General features: G+C 52.2%; 5 protein-coding genes across 5 annotated transcripts; 1 reads left to right on the top strand and 4 right to left on the bottom strand.

Annotated features, from left to right (window-relative positions):
* Positions 1-681: 681 nt before the first annotated feature.
* Positions 682-3,468, bottom strand: POX_f08223 (uncharacterized protein; the record flags this gene model as incomplete). The annotated part of the gene is made up of 1 exon (XM_050117003.1): positions 682-3,468. One exon carries the CDS (start codon positions 3,466-3,468, stop codon positions 682-684), a length of 2,787 nt encoding a protein of 928 aa, XP_049967142.1.
* A 740-nt stretch (positions 3,469-4,208) lies between these two features.
* On the top strand, positions 4,209-4,514 carry POX_f08222 (uncharacterized protein; the record flags this gene model as incomplete). The annotated part of the gene is made up of 1 exon (XM_050117002.1): positions 4,209-4,514. The coding sequence occupies one exon, from the start codon at positions 4,209-4,211 to the stop codon at positions 4,512-4,514; it is 306 nt and encodes a 101-aa protein (XP_049967141.1).
* Positions 4,515-6,248: 1,734 nt separating this feature from the next.
* POX_f08221 (uncharacterized protein) lies at positions 6,249-9,435 on the bottom strand (the record flags this gene model as incomplete). Its single annotated transcript, XM_050117001.1, has 2 exons — positions 6,249-7,768; positions 7,848-9,435. The coding sequence occupies 2 exons, from the start codon at positions 9,433-9,435 to the stop codon at positions 6,249-6,251; spliced, it is 3,108 nt and encodes a 1,035-aa protein (XP_049967140.1).
* Positions 9,436-11,611: 2,176 nt separating this feature from the next.
* POX_f08220 (uncharacterized protein) lies at positions 11,612-13,483 on the bottom strand (the record flags this gene model as incomplete). Its single annotated transcript, XM_050117000.1, has 5 exons — positions 11,612-12,379; positions 12,450-12,698; positions 12,775-13,023; positions 13,127-13,241; positions 13,323-13,483. The coding sequence occupies 5 exons, from the start codon at positions 13,481-13,483 to the stop codon at positions 11,612-11,614; spliced, it is 1,542 nt and encodes a 513-aa protein (XP_049967139.1).
* Positions 13,484-14,927: 1,444 nt separating this feature from the next.
* Positions 14,928-17,784, bottom strand: POX_f08219 (putative metal ion transporter; the record flags this gene model as incomplete). Its single annotated transcript, XM_050116999.1, has 4 exons — positions 14,928-14,998; positions 15,062-15,264; positions 15,339-17,375; positions 17,468-17,784. The coding sequence occupies 4 exons, from the start codon at positions 17,782-17,784 to the stop codon at positions 14,928-14,930; spliced, it is 2,628 nt and encodes an 875-aa protein (XP_049967138.1).
* Between the last annotated feature and the right edge of the window lie 1,288 nt (positions 17,785-19,072).

Raw genomic sequence — 19,072 nt, 5'->3', positions numbered from 1 at the left:
GAGTTGGTTGAATGGAATCAAATTGATGAAAAGAAAAACAATAGCCGTGTTGGTTTGAGGGAAACAATGGGCGAGTCCACGAAGGAGCCGGGCAGCCACCCTCTATCTGGTCCGAATGGGGGTCATCCAGACTGACCTGGGAGAAGTGACGAGATTCATACAGTAGGGGTAGAGGCATGGATAGCGATTGTAGTCGGACTATCAAGCTGTGAACGGGAGGGGGGTGAAGATAATTGATGAAGAAGAAGCGACAGGGCGAGTGATCTTTCGACCAATTCTCAAATTTGACGATGATTCGTACCGTTCAATGTCGAGTTGAAGAGACATCAACGAGGGCGGAAGGCATGTGAATAGCCAATCACAATCTCATAAGGGTAAAAAGGGAAGTGCCAGGGCATACACCAATGAATTTTTGCGCCGGCCACTCAATTGAAGTTGATGATCAAGAAATACCAGCGGGAAAAAAAGAGGGTGTACATCATCGTGGAAGCGAGAGGGAAACCAAAGGAGGGAAACCAAAGTCCAGGAATGCCCGTGTGGCTCTGAAAAGCTTTACGCTGAAGAAACCAAGAATACAATGGGGGAAAAACAAAGTGTGTGGTACTGTCGTGAAGGACATCAATCTATCGCTAAAGGGTGATACAGTAGAGATAAGAAAAAGAAAAGTCATGATATGTCGAGTCACGCGACCAGCTGTCGACGCCGTGTCTCAGAGGCGTGGTCTAAGGGGGTATCGTCAGTCTCCTCAACATGGGTCGAAGAGGGCTGTTTGCTTGAAGAAGATGTTTGGAGTGATGGTGCAACAGGCGTGTCGGTGACATTGGGATCTTTGGGCCCGCCGGTATCATCGTTGTCGTCGTCGGGAATCACACGGACACTCGAACTGATCGAGGCTGAATTGTAGCGCGTGCTCAGAGGCAGCTGGTACTTTACTGTACCGCGCACGATCAGGTCGAACGGATGCTGCAGAACACGCTCCCATCGCTCGGTGCCGCCGGCCTCGGTTTTGTTGCCAGGGTGGGTGAGTCGAATTTGGCCCTTTGAGACAGACAGCATACGACCCCAGGGAGATGCTTCAAACGAGAGCGGCGAGTCGAAGTGATAGACGCGTCCCAAGAGCATGGTTTGCGAGTCACTCTCCGGATCATTGATGGGATCTGTGCCCTTATCAACACCACCGCCACCACTCCTACCAGTCTGTCCCTTAGAGTAAAGATCCATGGCTTGCTCTGCACAGTCAGTGTTACCTAGACACTTGACCAATTGAGAGAGATACCATCGCCGGCGACTTCGCTCGACGCGTGGAGCGCGAGAAGTGGCACCGGCAGATGGATGGTCGGTCCACGAGCTATCGGTGCCCACATGTCGGCTCTTGGCGAAGATGTTGATATCGGTATCCTCGATGGTCACCGGAAAAATGTTCGGATTGACCGCCTCGACTTGTAGGTCAAGCATGATCTCTTGCTCTGAAGCCAAGACATTCTGGATCTCAACGATCTGAACGTCCACGAGGGTCTTTGTGGCGGCAGTGATAAACGAGGCAGCGCCTCCAGCGACAAGGAGCATGATCAGGAGAAAGATGACACAAGACCCGTATCGAGAGAGGCACCCCCTCTCACGCTGAGCCATGTATTCCATCTGCCTGAGACTGGCACTACCCGGACGTCGACCGTGGCGACTGCGGGAGGTCCGTGTAGAGCCCACTAGAGGGGTTCGTTCATCATCAGCACCTTCGGCATCGAAATCATATAGGTCACCGGCCCTTTTGCTGCCGGTGCTTTTATAGTTTGGAGAGGAGCGTGTGTTGCTATTGCGAGAATGACGGTAACCACTGCCAATGAAATGCCGAGGCGATTTCATTTGACCTTGTGGCGGAGGAAAGGGCCCATCTCCATCAAAGAGAGAGGGATATACGCCGTTGCGTCCATGGCGGCCAACGTGGTGGTGTCGAGGCGTCAACGTGCCACTGCCGTCTACTCGACCGCCCGTTCGACTGCCATCCGCTTCGGGAGCTTCACCATCAATACTGCTGTTATATGTATTGTTGGTGAACTTCATGCTGCGTTTCCCGGTCACGCTATGCGAGCCATCTCGCATGGCCCCGCGGGCTCGACCCGCCAACTGGTCCACTTGACTGGCCATCGATGTGGCACTCGGGGTCCGCGAATGATACCGACTCTGACGAGGCGGATACGGATCAGGAGGATTGGATTCGTACACAAAGGTCTCATCGGAATCAGAAACGTCAGCTTCATCGACGGCACTGGCCACTTTGGCTTCGAAGATGTCAGCTTTGCTGGTGCCCGGGCCATTGGTCAGGTGATTGGACCGACGACTCTTTTTCTTATCTTTTCGTGGCCGAATCGTCTCCGTGGAGGGTTTCATACGCAGTGTACTAGGATCGGCACGGATGGTACCTCCCCGCTCTCCAGGGACAACACCCAAAGAAACCTGCGGGATAGAGGTGACCGTTTCCGTCTCCACAATCATATTTCGGACGGATCCATCTGCAGGCTTGGGTCGCGCGGTGGTACTCAAAGATGCGGAAGAACGCTGCGGCATGATGGTTCGCGGTGTCTTCACCGCACCCATGGCTGGGGCCGGTAGTTTTTCTTCTTTGATAACGGGCGGACCGCCAGAATCACTGCCACTCTCTGTGTTATGCCGTGAGGCCCGTGGTGTTGTGTCCTCATCGATCGTGTGCAATCGTGCATCGTCCGGGGTTGTCGGCTTCAACTCGTTCTCGCTAGACGGTGTAGATGGGTCACTGGCCATTTCCTGCACTGTCTCTAACGACAGAGCTTGCCCGCCGATGCCCCTTGCTGCTGGCCGGTGGTTGCTGCGCTCTAACTTGCTGAGGTCTTCTGTTGACGATGGGGAGGCTCTTTTGTGCGAAATGTTTGAAGCGGTTGAGTCCTGCTCCACCCGTCGGTTCCCCGCCCAAGGTGGCATGTTTTGCTTTTCTGTGTTGGGTACATTGGCTGATGGTTCGGGCAGGGCAGGTGAGGGAAGGAGAGTTTGGGGGGTTGGCGTTGGCGCAGGTGTTGGAGAAGCACGCGGGCTCGGTGAAGGAGGCGGAATACGGCTTGAAGGGTGGGCGTTGTTCAAGGGTCGACTGGGACTGACGCGGTCGTGGCTCGTTTTTCGCTTGTGAGATAATGCAGAGGTGGCCGACACAGAATTGGCTTTTCGTGAGGATGTTCGGACCGGGGAAGGTTCACGAGACGAGACGGTGGAGTTGCAAGTTGACGAAGGGGCAGAGTAGATAGGTAGGTTAGGGAGCAGTTTGGGGACTTGGGTCATGGCTTGGCCCTGAGGCCGCACAGTCGGACGCGGCGCTTCCGCCATGTCACTGTGGCCCTGGCCTAACCGATTTATTGTGTCTGTCGCTGTTGGGTATGTTTCCTTGTGACCGCCCGAGCTAGACGCATCCTCACCGCAGGGCGGCCTGTGGGATTCTGCAGGCATGGTCGCTGAACCAGACGTTGCGGACACGACGATGCAGGTATATCAGCCGACCTAGGAGAAAGCCTCACAGGTCGGGCAGGAAAATAATGACCGCGCTATGGTCCCCCCAAGCCTGGGCCCAAAACGGGAGGGGCCGAAGGAGCAAGTGAACGGCACCAGACACCACAGGCAATCAATGTAGGAGGAGGATCTTGATTGGCAACGAGGGAAAGCCGGCGTGGAAGGTTCAAATGGAATATGTCGTGCAGAGAGAACTGGTCGTTACACAAGCGGTGCAGTCAAGCGAATCATCGAGATTCACATGCTGGTTTGCGGAAAGCCGTGGGTCCAAATGAGAGAGAGCGGTCGGGGCGGGAAGGACAGCAGAGAGAGAAAGGATGTCGCTGCGAATTTGTTCGAGCACTGCAGGGATCGAGGCAGGTGGATGATGATTACTGTTAGATGGGAAAAGGAGAGAACCGAACCACCAGAAGGGAGTCTGCGGTGGTCTGCGCGTCGCCTAGTGGGAAAAAAAAATCCAAACGTCGAATGGTCACAATTGCTCGGGCGCCATCACTAGGCTGATGGCTTTGTTTGCCGTGATCGCTCAGACTAAACAAAAAAAAAGCGTCTAGAACCGGAGGAAGGTGAACTGGGGATTATGGTTGGCGGGAATTGAGAGACAATGGGGGAATCGCCGATCCGGCTCAACGTTTGAGTGCAGTGCCGTACTTGTTTTGCGCCCTTCTCGAAAAGCGAAGATGTGGCGTAGGTCCGTCTTTCCCGACAAGCGCGTGCAGAGAGCGGACTCGAGATGTCGGTGTCCACGACCTCGGGTGAACAAGTGGCTGACGGGGTGGAGTGGCCAGGGCCAGAAAGGAGCAGAGAAGCCAATGGTTGTGGCCCACGTCAAGACTGAACGGGCGGGCCTTTGGGGACTGCAGGAGAGCCCGCGAAGTGAGGGTCTGAAGGGGACTGGACCGTCGAAGGGGGACGAGCAGCTGACTGAACTGGACAACTCAGAGAATCAGAGTGCTGAGAAAGTGGACGATTTGACCAGAGTATAAGAGAGAATGGTTCGAGGAAGGAGGTGAACGATAGTTGTCGATCGGACCTCCCAAGAGCCCCTCAAGACGTTGAGAAGAACAGCCGAAGAAGCTAGAAGATCCAGATGATGACAGATACCGTATCGGTGTCTCTTGGGCTGATAATTTATAATACAATACATACATCATGGATCTCAACCTCCAGTACCAACACAGTGGAAGTGTCTCGCTGAGACAACAGTACCATTACTTGTGCGTATGACTATGTATAGTAACGATGTATTGGGCTGTAATTTTGGCCCCTGGTACACAGATGTCACGGGATCGCCATCCTCACAACAGTCGACACTTTATAGGGTCATGATGACCTCATTCACCATCGACTGAGTTTAAGTGGTGTGATGTATGATTCGAGGGGTCCCTGTTGAGCACCAATGCACAAAGTAGGTAAATTGTACACATGCACAGGCCACAGCCTCGGACAGTACTGAAACCGCCGATGAATAACAAGTTTCTAGCGCAGGAGCAGAAGCCTCTTTGGATCAAGTGATCCGATTACAATGACGAATGCATGGCTTACAATAATTATCTTCTTATCTAATGATTACCTGCAAGATTTGACCCGTTTATCAATGGATCATGAATCCCATGGGCCCCCGGGCTACGCCTAGTGATGTGGCTTGCATCCTGACTGAAGCAGAGGTAACACACACGGTCCTCAGGCCTTGAGGTTATGTACCTTGTCAAGCGGGCTTACACTATGTACATCTAGAACCAATAATCCAAATATTCTATGCTTGCTAGGAGGGTCCACAGGTGATTACATTTCAATCTCGATGAACACATCTGACTGCAGAACATGACTCAATGATAATCACCTCAATTCATTCTCTTCAGAAAAGTCGTAGTTTGCACCTATAGCTGCTCGCTTTTGCGATCAGAAATCTATACGTACAGTTGAGGTATCTACGAAAGACTCACGTGCCTCCAAGAATTTCGTGTACGAAGAAAGGGTGCCCAGGTCCCGTGATATTTCCATTCCTCGGGGAACGCAGACTGCAGCCGAGCCGCGGCAAGGCAAATGCATGCCACCATTTATTCATTTGGCACCTGCGAATGCTTGCTTCCAATGATAGATCAGATCGTTCAGATTGTGAAGCCGCCCCCTAACATGAATACATGAGATTTCGTTTGTCAGCGTTACATGGGCCTTACCAAGAAATCCGCTTGGTCTGGTTTCAGTCCACCAATATATCCAATTGAAACACTTGTCGACACATTCCGACAAGATCTCACTCGGCTCAATGTATGTATATGGGCCCGGTTCAGGCCTGAATTTACCTCGATTCGACATGTGGCACGCCTCGGGGGAACTCTCTCAACAACTGGTCAGTTGAAGTAGGTGAAAGCGAAACTAGGATACAGCAATTCCGGGTTACTGCCCAGACTCCGGGGATCATTGAAGTCAACTGTGGATATGTGTGGGTAGGTAGATTCACAGGTCAACCATTGGAGCTCTTTGAATCTGGCAGTACAAACGGCTAGCAAAGACAGATATGAAACCCGACTGCACCATTGTCATGGATGAGGCAATTTTTCCTTGTTCTATCACTGCTAACCTAAATATCGATGAATACTGGTCTTGGTAATGACTCAATCATGGTCTCATAACTGGAGGTGAACTAAAACCGACCACTCGAGTTTACTACTCCCCGCCAGGCAAAAATGACATGGTTCGTTCAATATACATCGTCTCTATTCGCTCTTACCACTCAGCAATCGGAACACGGTCGTAAATTCAAACGGCCCCGCCTCCAGGCGGTTACCCTCAAAGGCACCAGGACCACAACTACCGGTACCGATACCGTGGTGGGCAAAGTCAATCGTGAACTCGGTTTCGTTCTCCAGAGCACTCAGCTCGTGCGGGTGCTTGGCACGATCCAACTCCTCGATCGAGTATCGGCTCAATGAGAAGTTGAAAGGCGAATCCATTCTCGCCTCAATCTGAGGCAACGACGGCTGAGCCTTGGCAGAGGCAGCGTATGCCGTCTCATCGGAAGCCGCGTGAACTCGGACCCAGCGCGTGTCAGTGCGGTTGCCGTTTTCTTGGGGCCACTCATAAGGTGTCTCAAGGCCGGTATCGATGGACGAGGTGTACGTCCCGAAACGAGCAGCGGCCTTCTTGTCCCGGTAAGACTCGCCTGGGCCGCGACCGAACCAGGTTGCAGCCTCGTAGCGACGGGGCAGACGAACGGTGAGACCAATTCGAGGAATCACCTGAGGGAAGGTACCGGTGAAGTCACCCTTGACGTGGAGTTGGACGGAAGATCCGGTAATAGTGTAGGTCAGGTTGGCGACCATGGCCCATTCAAGGACCACGGGGGCAACGCGAACCTTGGTGGTGATAGAGATGCTTCCGTCGTCGTTGTTGGACCAGGTAGAGCCCTGAACGAGCATGCGACATAGGCTGTCCACGCGGAATCGCTTCCACTCAGCCAGCGGGCCCCCAGCACCAACGTCATTCTGGGTCAGGGCACGGTAGAATCCAAGCTGGGGTCCGCTGTGGAAGACCTTGCCAGAGTCAGTGGACCAGGCCAAGTTGCCTCGGACCAAGTCGTAGGTGAAGTTGGCCGCAAAGCTGTCCGAGTAGATGTACAATTTGCCCTGATTCTCAGTGATGGAAAGCTTCGACGAGGGGCTCTTGACAAGGGGAAGGGTGACCTTGCTTTCATCAAAGAGGGGAATCTGGGCCCACGCAATCTCATGGCCTTGAGGAGCCCAGGATGTGGCATCCTTGAGCGAGAAGTTGGCAGCAAACCAGCTTGGCTCCGAGCCAAAGGTGACACCTTCGGGAAGATCGACCACCTTGGTTTCGCCGGGCTTAATCTCAGGCAGCTGCCAAGCGACAGGCTCGGTGTTTCCAGCCTCTTTGACAATATGCCAAGACGCAGACAGATGGTCGAGAGTACTGAAGTCGTAGTGATTGGTCACTTCCAGACGGCCCTCTTTGGAGGCAATCGTGACCGGCTCGATAGCTTTTTTGTATTCAATCAATCCGGGGGTGGGGGTGTGGTCGGAGTAAACCATTCCATCAAGAATGAAGTCGGCGTCATTTGGCTTATCACCAAAGTCACCACCGTAGGCATAGTAAGACTGAGTGCCTTCACGCTTGAGCATGCCGTGGTTGCACCATTCCCAAATGAAGCCACCCTGCAGGAGTGGCTCGCTTCGGTAGGTGTCAATGTATTCCTTCAGTCCACCAGGACCGTTACCCACTATAAAGATCGTTAGACTGGTGCTCTGCCCAAAAGAAAAAAAAAATGAGACAGGCTCGTAATGAGCTCCTTGACTTACTCGCATGAGCATATTCGCATTGAATCATCGCCTTGTCCGGCTTGTCCGCCACATGCTGCTTCAGAGCCTCGGGGCTCCAATACATAGTCGAATACATGTCCGCAGAGATGGCATCACGATCGCCCTCATAGTGCACCAGACGGGTCGGATCGGCCTCCTTGATCCACTTGTACATGCTCGCGTGGTTCTGACCGTAAAATGCCTCGTTACCAAGGGACCAGAAAATGATGCAAGAGTAGTTCTTGAATCGCTGAACGAGCTGCTCAGCCCGATCCAGGTACGCTTCCTTCCACTCGGGGTTATCGGATGTCCACTTTGTGGCCCTCTTGTAAGATGCTTCTTGGATCTCATACTCGGTCATGAGATGCTGATCGGGGATGTTGGAACGCTCCACGGGGTCGAAACCGTGAGTCTCCAGATCGGCCTCGGCGATCACATAGAGACCCAGCTCGTCACACACTTCATACAAGCGCGGGTCGTTGGGCTGATGACTGCAGCGCAAGGCATTGATATTGTACTTCTTCATCATCACCAGATCCGCACGCATGCTCTCGTAGGGTACCGCACGGCCAAAGAGGTGATGGTGCTCGTGACGGTTCATACCATACAGCATAATCGGTCTTCCATTAACGTGGAAGTTTGCACCCTTTCGCTCGATACGACGGAAGCCGATGCGCTGCGGTATCGTGCGACCGTTGAAAGTGACCAGCAAAGTGTACAGAACCGGGTGCTCCGCCGACCACAATTTCAATTCATCGCCAGTCACCTTGATCTTGCTCGACTCGGAGGACAAGAAACTGGATTGCTCGAGAAGACTGCCGTCGGGCCGCAGGAGTTTCACCTTTACGTCACCGGTCTCACCCTGGATCTTGACTTTGGTGATCAGCTCACCAGAGACAAGATCCTCACTCAGAGTTGGCACGGCATCAAAGTCCACGATGGAGCTCTTGGGGAATCCAAGAAGACCAACGTCGCGGAAAATGCCGCTCAGAAGCCACTGGTCTTGTCGCTCAATATAGGAACCATCACAGAACTCGTACACACGCACCGCCAGCGTGTTGACCGTACCAGCCGGTCGAAGCAGGGAGGTGATATCGAATTCGCTTGGGTTTCGTGATCCTTGGGAATAGCCGACTTCCTCGCCGTTGACCCACAAGTGGAAAGCACTGTCCACACCTTCGAACCGAATTCGGATCTGCTGTCCGTCCCAGGAGGTGGGTGTCACGAATTGTCTCCAGTAGGATCCAGTCTCGTTGAGGATGGGCACGTTGGGTGGATCGACGTGGAAGGGATAGTTAACGTTTGTGTACGTTGGGTGAGAGTAACCTTGGACCTGCCACATGCCAGGAACTTTGATATCGTCCCACGTCAAGGGATTGACTGAGGACCATTCTGGGGCCTCAAAGGGGGAGGTGTCATGTCGGAATTTCCACGTGCCATTAAGGGAGATATATTCACTCTCCTCGCGATTAAAAGTCAGGGCCTTGTCTTCCGATCCATATGTGTAGAAATGGGCTCTGGAAGGAAGGGTATTCCTGTGCAGAACACCGAGGTTGTTCCAGTCGGGTTGCGCTTTGGGGAAAGACATGGCGGTGCACAATTTCAGTATCCCACGAGAATGCACAGCAGTGTCGAGTCCAAAGGAAAAGAAGTAGGTCGCGGCCACGGATGATAAAGGGGGAGAAACGGGGCCTTTATTTCAAAGCCAAAGAAGGACAATGCCGAGGAGAACCGGACCTCGTCGTGCAGACCTGGGAAGGATCCTTGGTACGAGCATTGAGCCTTGGCTAACATGTAATAGTATGCCCAAATAGTGCAAAAGTCGGTGCTGCAGTTCCCCGCCGCAGCTAAAGTTCACCCTCCCCACGGCTCCCCACCACACGTTGGAGAAGCAGAGTGGGTCCGAACTTCCCGACACACCAAGAGCCTGGAGTAGCCATGATTTGCCCCTACAACTGTACCACTACATGGAACAATGACATGCCCTGATGCGGACACTAAATGGATGACTTCCCAAAAAGGGCTACTCGTGCTCACTTGCGTCGAGTCATATGTGTGGTGGGGGGGGGGGGAGGGGGAAGCAGTGGAGGAAGTGCAGTCAAAATCTTGGGGGCCTTTCCTAGAAATTCCTGGCAACCCGCCACGAGTTGGCGTGATTCAAGGACAGTCCTCACAGAATTCTGATCGTCACTGCATGTTGAAAAGCTGCATTGTGCGTTCAAGCCGTGCGCGTCGTGTCTTTAGTTCTATATCCCCAGGCTCAATTCGGGGATATCGGATTCGCACTCTCGGCCAGGGCTGGTGTGGAAGCCGCTGATTCAGCCCGACTCGGCCCGACTTGACTCGCGCATGCAGAGTGAATCAGTGCCAGTCTGCACGACCTCTGAGAGGGCAGACTGTTATTCTTGGTGGCCGCCCGGCAGACTTGGACAAAAAGCTACAGAGAGAGCATCTTCAACTGGGCCTCTCACTTGTGGTGTCCACTCGAGCCACGGAACCGCGTGTGTTTGGACCGGCGATGAGTCCAATGGGGTAATTTCGCCAGAATCTTCGGGCATTCCCACGGGGACAATTCACCCCAGTCCCCCCCGTCACCCCACGATGAGTGATCCAGGTCAACAAGGACGGCCTGGAAAGTGTCGACTTTGTCGACTGGAGACCCGATGTGCTGCGTTGGCAACTGCCCCGTCTCCAGTCTCTTGGGCTCCCCGAGCCCACTCACCTCTATCTAGCCTTGTCCTTGCATATAAGCATGTCTCTTGCTTTCGACTGCTGGAAGAAAAGCAGGCGGTGCCACGTGCCATCATGGCTTGAGTCCACAAGATGATTGCGAGCCACACGGTCGCTGATTTGCGAGAAGAGACCCGTAGCGACCCATTGAAATCAGCGTTGGCACTACCCCGGTCAACCTTTCCGGCTCACTTTCCCCCGGAGCCTCTGTGCCCACTGCCAGTCTCTTTGCACATGCAATGCATGGCAGGCGTCAAGCGGTCCGAAAGGGACGCGTAGAGGGGCTAAGTTGCCTCGTTCGAGACAGAATTTGTGGAGAACCTAGCGGAGAAAGCCAAGTGGAGGCCTGTAACCGCGCTTCCTCCCCTCTTTCTCGGGGCACGCGGGTCCGGTTGAGAGATTGTATTTCAGCTAACGTGGGGAGTTCTCGACTGTTGTGCGCGTTGCTTCTCTGCCTCTGAGATTGAAGCCGGTGGTGGGGTGAAGTAACTGCATTGATGGCTGGTCCGAAACGGCCCGAAGATTCTCATGCAAAAGGAAAGGTGCGTGACTTGACGGTCAAGTGATCTCAACATACTGGAGTGCCTTTTTCCTTAAAAAAAATCAGTTTCAATTTACCAGACCTGTCAAAAGAGCGATTTGAATATACAATTTTCAATTGCTGTAGCAACATTTGGACACATGATTGAACGTTTCTATGTTTGGCTGGCACAAGAGGAGCTCAGAATATACTAAAGGCTCTTCCTGTTGCTACCTTATGTTGTTGTGCATGGAAATGTCAGGCTCCCACTTGCTCAATGCATACTACAGCCCAGTATGTACTAGGAGTAGTGGTTCATTCACAAACATCCAGTATTGTTCCCCACCCCGACGGGAAGTAAGACCGCGGCACTGAATGCTGAGGCGTCGCCGAATCCAAGCTCCAGGGTCAAAACCAAGATCCCGACGGGATTCGCCATCGGCACCATCCCGCGTGGACTCTTATTGAAGAGAATGCCGGAATTAGTGACGATGCAACCGGGTCAAAAACGCCGTCAACAGGTGTACTTGAATTTGAACGAGACTCTCGGAGTGCCCTCGAACCCTGCGGGTACAAGATAGGAGATGTTGTAGAAACGGTTGTCTCCCAAGGTGGCCCCGTACACAATGGGCTGTTTCTCCAACCCCGTCGCATTCATCATCACGTCCAGACATGGCAGGTCCTCCAACCCCGTGATGACCTTTTTCTTGGTCAATGTCCAGCTAGGAGGCACCTGTGCCAGGGCAAAGGTGAAGAGATTAGTCCCTTCCTGCGTGGTGTTGGGATAGGAAATGTCCAGACTGTTCGGTCCTGCAACGGCATGGATGGTGGATGCGGTCGGATACAAGGTAAAGAAGGTCATGTAAGGATGAGGCTTATGACTCCGGTCACCAGCCCATTGAACAATCGCTGGCACATATTGTTCACCTCGATTGACAGTCTCATTCACCTGCTGTGCACCGATCATGAGAGACGAACTCATCCAGGACGTTGCGATCCGAACCTCGGCGCCTGGATCCAGCGCGTCAGGGATCCTTTTTGAAAGCATGCGTTCGCCGCTCCATTCACCCTTGGATCGGAGCCACTGTGAGTCCTCTTGAGAAATGTGCGCCTCGACCACATCAACAAGAAGAGCGAGAGCGGCGCCCTGTGTCACGTCATAGAGAAGGTCGGCTTCCATCTTGTTCGGCTGGGGCCCAGTGCCGTAGCCATACAACCCCCACCAGAAATAGTCAAGCACGGCAGAGTGAGTGACCATGTCTCGAGTGTAAGCACGATCGTACTACGATACATTCTCGAGAATCAGCAACGGCAATCACGGAATTGACTGGAATTTGATAGGGCAGACAGACCGGACCAGCCATCACAGACAGATATGGGTTGTAGTGAGCAGCAATATCCGCCCAGAGATCAGTCAACATCGCCTTGGAATTTTTAACGACATTCGCATTTGGAGGGGCGTACTTGATGGCGCCAGCAAGAGCCCAGACATCCATTCCATAGTAGGTCGGAGAATTGTATTCAGAGAACACGTTCGAACCCGTAGACCGGAAGAGATTCCCAATCAAGTCGGCTTGGTTATCTGCATACTTGATATAAGTCTGGAGAGATTCAACAGTCAGCCCACTCGTCTCATCTCGACGCACAGAGATATCGGATATACGAATCACTACCCACGTCGTTGTTGCGTCGCGCGCCAATCCACGCAACGTACCATGCCCGCATGAGCGCAGGATTGGAGTACGCGGGGGTCAAATTATCGCCTTCTGGATATGAGCCATTGCGTCTCATCGACCCTACCGCCGCGATCTCCAGGCTGTCCTCAATGTGGGAGACTAGCTTGTCCCCGAGAAGACTGGAGAATTCCTCGACAATCTGCACCAGCTGCGTCCCGATAAATTCTCTCCAGTTCGGGTCATATGTAGTCTTTGCAAAGGGTCAGAACAATTCAATAAGAGATCTCCATGCAGACTGCACTGTGCGGTGAAAATGAGTGTGTTCTCGGGTACTTTGATCAGAATTGACTCACGTAAATCTGAGGAGGATAGAGATCCGAATCTGGAGTCGGATATGGCTCGTCGGGCGAGAGCTTGAACGTTCCATACCATGCCGAGTCATAACTCTCGGTCATTTGGCATGCTAGTCTAAAGATATTTCCCCCAGTCAGATACGGCTCGAGGTTCCTGGGCTTGTCTTTCAGATCAAAGCGGGCAATGAACTCTCACATGGCTTCAATGGCCGCCTTGGCATTGGCGACATCGTCCCCCTCGTTGCGATATAGCAGGCCTGCCACGTACCATGCAGTAAATCGAGTAGACCAGGGTCCCTTGTCCGAATACCAAATGAGTTTGTAAGAATCATCGAATCGCAGATCATTCACATGCATGGAACAGTCAAATAAGTCTTGTGCATCTGTAGATGAGGGAAAAAGTCAGCTTAAAAAAAATCACTCCTCAAACCCTGCATCAAGTACAGCAGGCCCCCAACTACAGGTGCTCGAGAGGGGGTGAAACTGCACTTTTAGACAATCTCTTCGTGATCTGTGCAGCCGAAGCAGTATTCACCAAGACACTGAAAGCTAAAGCGCCGCAAGTAAGAGTGTTAAACCTCATGTTCAAATGCCCTGGAAAACAGATCAATTGAAAACAAACTGCAAAGCGCACACCAGAATCAAGAGATGCTCCTAATCATGACCTTGGAAAAAATAGCCAAAATATGAATGTCCTTCGGTGATGGACTTAAACCGAGAACCTCGCTGAACCTAATTCCGCCTCCGGCAAACCTGTCCGTCATCGTCCTACCACAATCATTGAGTTCACTTTAGTGGCCCACCATCTTCATGTGCTGCGATTATTCCAGCAATAGAAAAGACCTGCCGATCACTACGATCGTGGGTGGTACTGTAAACATAGTGCGACTTTTCCCCACTTCCCCCGCATCTTGACTCTTCAGGGACGGGGGAGGCCTCGATCAGACAAGATCTGCAGCACTGCGGTCCGGACTATGCCAGGCCCCATGATGCTTCTCCTTGGTGACCAACACGGCCAGATTTACCCTACTTCATATGATTACCCCAGTGGGGTGGGGTTGAAGTATAGATAGCTCATTGATCCCGTATAATGGCTATGCGGAATATGTAGATCAACCGATTTCAGGAGCTAGCTGGCGAAGAGAGGGTATTGAGAGGTCTTGAGTCCGCCCCCGCTTGTTGTGAGTAGTACCTATACCTTGACGAGATGATACTTCAACGTCGTCAAGGATTAGCCTGTCTCAAGGACATGGAAGAAAAACGCGCAAGGCGATACCTCTAGGAAGCCTGTTGAGCGGAGCATTAATTCAAGATTGGAAGCCCCAAGATAGCTCAGACACCTATGCGAATTTTGGATTTCCACGGTTACCTACCTAGCCCATGGGCGAGACTGGGATCACAAACTTGAGAGCAAATAATATTTTCCCATTGATATATTCAAGCTCCCCAATGGAAAACACCTATTCTCATACCGTCACTTCGTATACAGTCTGTCGAACCATCCGCGAACATGGATATCTAACTTAATATACACAATCAAGGAAGAAAATTGTCGAGAGCGAAACATAAAAGAAAAACAAGAAGAGCAATCGAGCAATGTATGCGTAGTGCGAGAAAAAAATCGAGAAGAGCAAGCGTAAAAGTTGAATGAGCCGACTCTTGCGCAGGAAGACAACTCTTGGCAGTGCACCGCCTTGATATGGTCTCAAAAATCTATAATTTGATACGCACAGTCGAATCGCGTAGAAGCTGAGAGGTGTGATGTCGATGTGTGTGAACGCCGTATTAACCAGATTGTTCTCTACACGATCTTATAGACTCGTTTGGCGATCAGGAACGATGCGAGGCCGAATAATAGCAAGCCCCCAGTGACTATAAATCAATCAGCAACAATTTCAATCACCGATCGACCGGAAGAAAGAGCTTGGGACATACTTGACCAGAACCAGTACAGGTTATCGATATCCTGTCCGGGGACCTTGACGTTCATACCCCACATACCGCAAATGATATTCATCGGCAACACGATGGTACCAAGCACGGTCAGCTTGCCAAGGACATCTGCAGTCTGTTCTTGGCGCTCATTCATGAGGATGTTGATTTGGGCCAGATAGTTGGAATGCGCACGTGACAGAATCCTATACGGCAAGTGAGTATTTGAGAGCAGTGAAAGCACTCCTAGACAGGAGAATTCAGAGGAGACGAAGCTTACGTCTCATAGTGCGTCAAGTTGCCAGTCATCGTCATAATGTGGTCCTGAATATCGCCAAGGTAAAGTCCAATCTCAGACTTAGGAGCGACTTCCCACTGCTCATTGCAGCGCTTTGCGAAGCCCTTGACAACATCCGCTTTATTGCTAAGCAACCTATACAGACCCATCACCTTCTTGCGGCATTCGCCGGTGCGCCGGAGCATCTCTCCCGGTGCAAATGAAGTCGGCTCATTCTCAGCAGGGTCATCTTTATTTGACGAGTGCATCTTCATGATAATCTCATCAATCTCATCAACCTCGTTCTCAATAGCCTGGATCAGAGGACCAAAGACATCAGTGATGTCGTCGATGAGAGCGTAGGAAATCCAGTCTGAGCTCAGAATTAGATAATCCATGAGCTGGCGGATTCGTCGGCGAACGTTGGCAGGGTGTGGAGTCTGCGAGAAATGGAAGGAAAGGACTCCCTCCCGGAAGACCACCACGTACATGTTGACAGGCTCAAGGTAATTTTCGCTGTTTTGGTCTTGCTCGAAGGTCCGATAATTGACAAAATAGTAGCTGCGGAATAGTTCAACCTTTTCTCGTGCTTCTTGCATCATGATATCTTCAGCTGTCAAGGCATGGATACCGAACGCTTTGGCAATGACTCGCATCTCGGCGTCCGTAGGAGATAGCACATCGAGCCAGAAGGTCGGCCGTGGACCGTATCGCTTGGGCTTTTCTGCCTGATGCGACTGTGAGGGTGAAGCCTCTCGCGTGGATTCCGGACGTGATTCACTGATTATAGACAAACGAGGGTTATGAGGTCCTCGGTTACTGTTGTCTACACCAGACCCTTGATCTTGATTGTTCCGCAATTCAGAGTTGGCCTGCGCGGAGCCAAGAGCGGTATTCGCATTGTTGGCCTTTTGAACATTGGCGGGTTGCGTGTCGTGATTGTTGGACCAATGGGCTCCGTTCATACTGGCAAATACCGACGTGGGATTACCGTTCACAGACGGCTCAACATCATCCTCCTCTTCGGAAGATGAATCCTCGAGCTCAGGCGGATCGGGTATGAACAGCTCTCTGAAACTGCCTCCCGGTTGAACCAACTCAGAGATCGTCTGGGCGTGGATTGTGCTCTGGAACTCCTCGTTGAAATATGTGAATCGGTAAGGAGTGTCATCTTCCTCTCGTCGCCACAACTTGTACTGAGGCCGCAACCGGCCTTCGACCAAGACCGGCTCGCTGATCTTTTTCACCCGAAGATCTCCGTTGCGGTCTTCTTTTTCTTCTCGGCTCCATTCCTCCAAAACATCAAGGTCTGGCCACTGTCGGCGCCGACGTCGCCGGCGTTCGCCTTGTCCGTTGGATGTTCTTCGCTCCTCGTCTGCGAACTCCGAGACATCCTCAGTCGGGAAGCACACATCCTCTTCAACAGGCAAGGCGACAGTTCGCCGGCGACGCAGCTCCTGAGGCGAGAATTGGCCAGAATGTAATGATGATGGCTCCGACTTTTGTCTCAGGCCTCCATCGATGTCAATCAAGGCGTCGTTGGGTCGATGGACCGATTCTCTGCGCCCTTCCATCGACCGTGCCAGTGAAAACTCGAATTCAGCCCCCGTCACCACCGCATCGTCGTAATTCATATCAGGTCCCAGCTTTGGAGTCCCGGGAATAGACGGCGGATTATTAACATCATAGTCACGCCCAACTTCAGGGGAGTAGGGCGGCGAATTCTGGGGTTGTGGAGAGCCTCTGGGGGAGACCGTGTGAACAGATGCACGGCGTGGACGTACGAATGGAATCGGGCGCTGGTCGGTGCCGTATCGTGATTGACCGGACGTCTGGCCTGAAGACCCTCTAATGAGAGGTGTTCGGTCATTAGTCTCCGCATCATCGCTGTCGACGTCTTGGTACTGCTGAGTTCGGCTGCCTTTCGGCGTATTACGTGACTGAGCGTCGGCGGACCAAGCAGCCCCCGAAAGAAGGGAGCCAGGGCGGAATGACCCTGCCAGACGGCTATCCCGGCGAGGTCGCATCATGGGTTGGTCTCTGCAGGAAGCAAGCAAAGCATTAGTTTCCGCAGCAGAATTATCTTTCATCCTTCCCTCAGCACGCGCTAATCAGTATGTGACTCGACATACCTGTGGTCCAACAACGCATCACTTTCCAGGCTGGTGCTGCTCTTCTTGCGCCGTAACGTAAAATAAGACTGGTTTTCTCTAGATGTCGACCGCTCGTCGTCCGTCAATTCCCGATTTCCCGCAACCGTTGAGCCAGGGCCAGATTCCTCATCAGCCTCTTCGATTTTGGGCGTCAGGAATGACTCTTGTCGATTGCGCCGTTTGCCTTTGCGGTTTTTCCTGCGCTTAGCCGACTTGGAAGGTTTCTGCGCAGGAGCATTATCGGGAGCGCGGGGCCCTGGGCGGGTCTCCGCTATCTTCGCAGGATGTTGATCCATTGCCCTTTGGATCTCAATCCTCCAAGGAATTGCGAAGTGAGTGATCGCCTGCGCTGGTCTGCTCTGCGTTGGCTGCGTGATCAGGAAAAGACCAGGTGTGAAGACTCAATCAGATTGAGGCGGCCACAATATATCAATTGGTTGCAAAGTCACAGTGAGTGTGTGTAGCTTGCTTGGTGGTAGCAGACCCGGTCAGAAGCTTCTCCAATCGAGTGGGGATCACATGGGATGTCAAGCGGCGTTGGAGCAGGTGCTCGATCAACTGTTACGCTTGAACTCGCTTAGGCCAGTAACACCTCGAAGCAGGGACGAATGATCGAGTCCGCTCATGAAAAGCTCAATGCGCACTGCAGATCATAGCAGGGAACGCTCGGAGGACTGTCACTGACGAGTCACGACTGAGTGTACCAGGAAGAATGTCTTGCTGCAGAGAAGTCCGGGCGGGGGCTAGACCGAGGAGGTGGTCTCGGCGGTGGATGACGCGTGTGGCGAGAGAATGTGGAACATCGAGGGTAGTTCGTCCGGCGGAGCAGAGCCCACAGGCACAGAGAACCAAGGAAGTATAGACTTAGAAGACGGTCGAGCACATGGACAGAATTAAAATGTTACAAAGTGGACAGAGGTGCGATTATTATTGCACATGTCGTAAGGGCTCGAAAGGTGCGGAGATTTCGAAAGGTTGAGTAGTTCTGGCAGCTGAAAGTCCAAAAGCGGGTCGATGAGGTCAGCGGCAGCAAACCCGAGGATTCAAAAAGGTACTCTTGCAACGGACATGACTAGATCAACACCTATTCTTCAGCATCACTCAAGATAGCCACAGCTTTGGGGCTTGATGCGCGATAGTTGACAGTCCTGAAAGCCGGAGATTGGATCAATCGACATGGAGCTATCTGTTCTCAGTTATCAGAAGCTTGTTGAGACAGTGCCGTTCTACTAACTAGCTTCAGCACTAGTCCATCATCCATCAATCATTGTCATCATCGAGTCTAGGATGTACCTACCTCATACCTATTCAAAAGAAACTACAAATTTTGGACGGAGTTCATATAACAGAATTGGAATCAGAATAAATTGAGAGATTTCTATTACATGGACGTGTCAAATGTACAAATCGTCACTCATCAGACATCAGAACGTAATGACAAACACGAGGCGATGACACCTCCTGACTGGAGAAGGAAGATAGGAAACGCGTAAATATCAAGCAAAAAACATAGAAACCAGTGAACGCCAGACCGTGAGTTTTTGCCTCTCGCGGAAGGAGGGCGTAGAAATTGCGTAACGACAC

This window comes from Penicillium oxalicum, chromosome VI, assembly GCF_001723175.1.
Source record: "Penicillium oxalicum strain HP7-1 chromosome VI, whole genome shotgun sequence".
In the NCBI taxonomy this organism is placed as follows: domain Eukaryota; kingdom Fungi; phylum Ascomycota; class Eurotiomycetes; order Eurotiales; family Aspergillaceae; genus Penicillium; species Penicillium oxalicum.
Note: the sequence above shows the minus strand (reverse complement) of the source record. Positions and strands in the feature narration are given on the sequence as shown.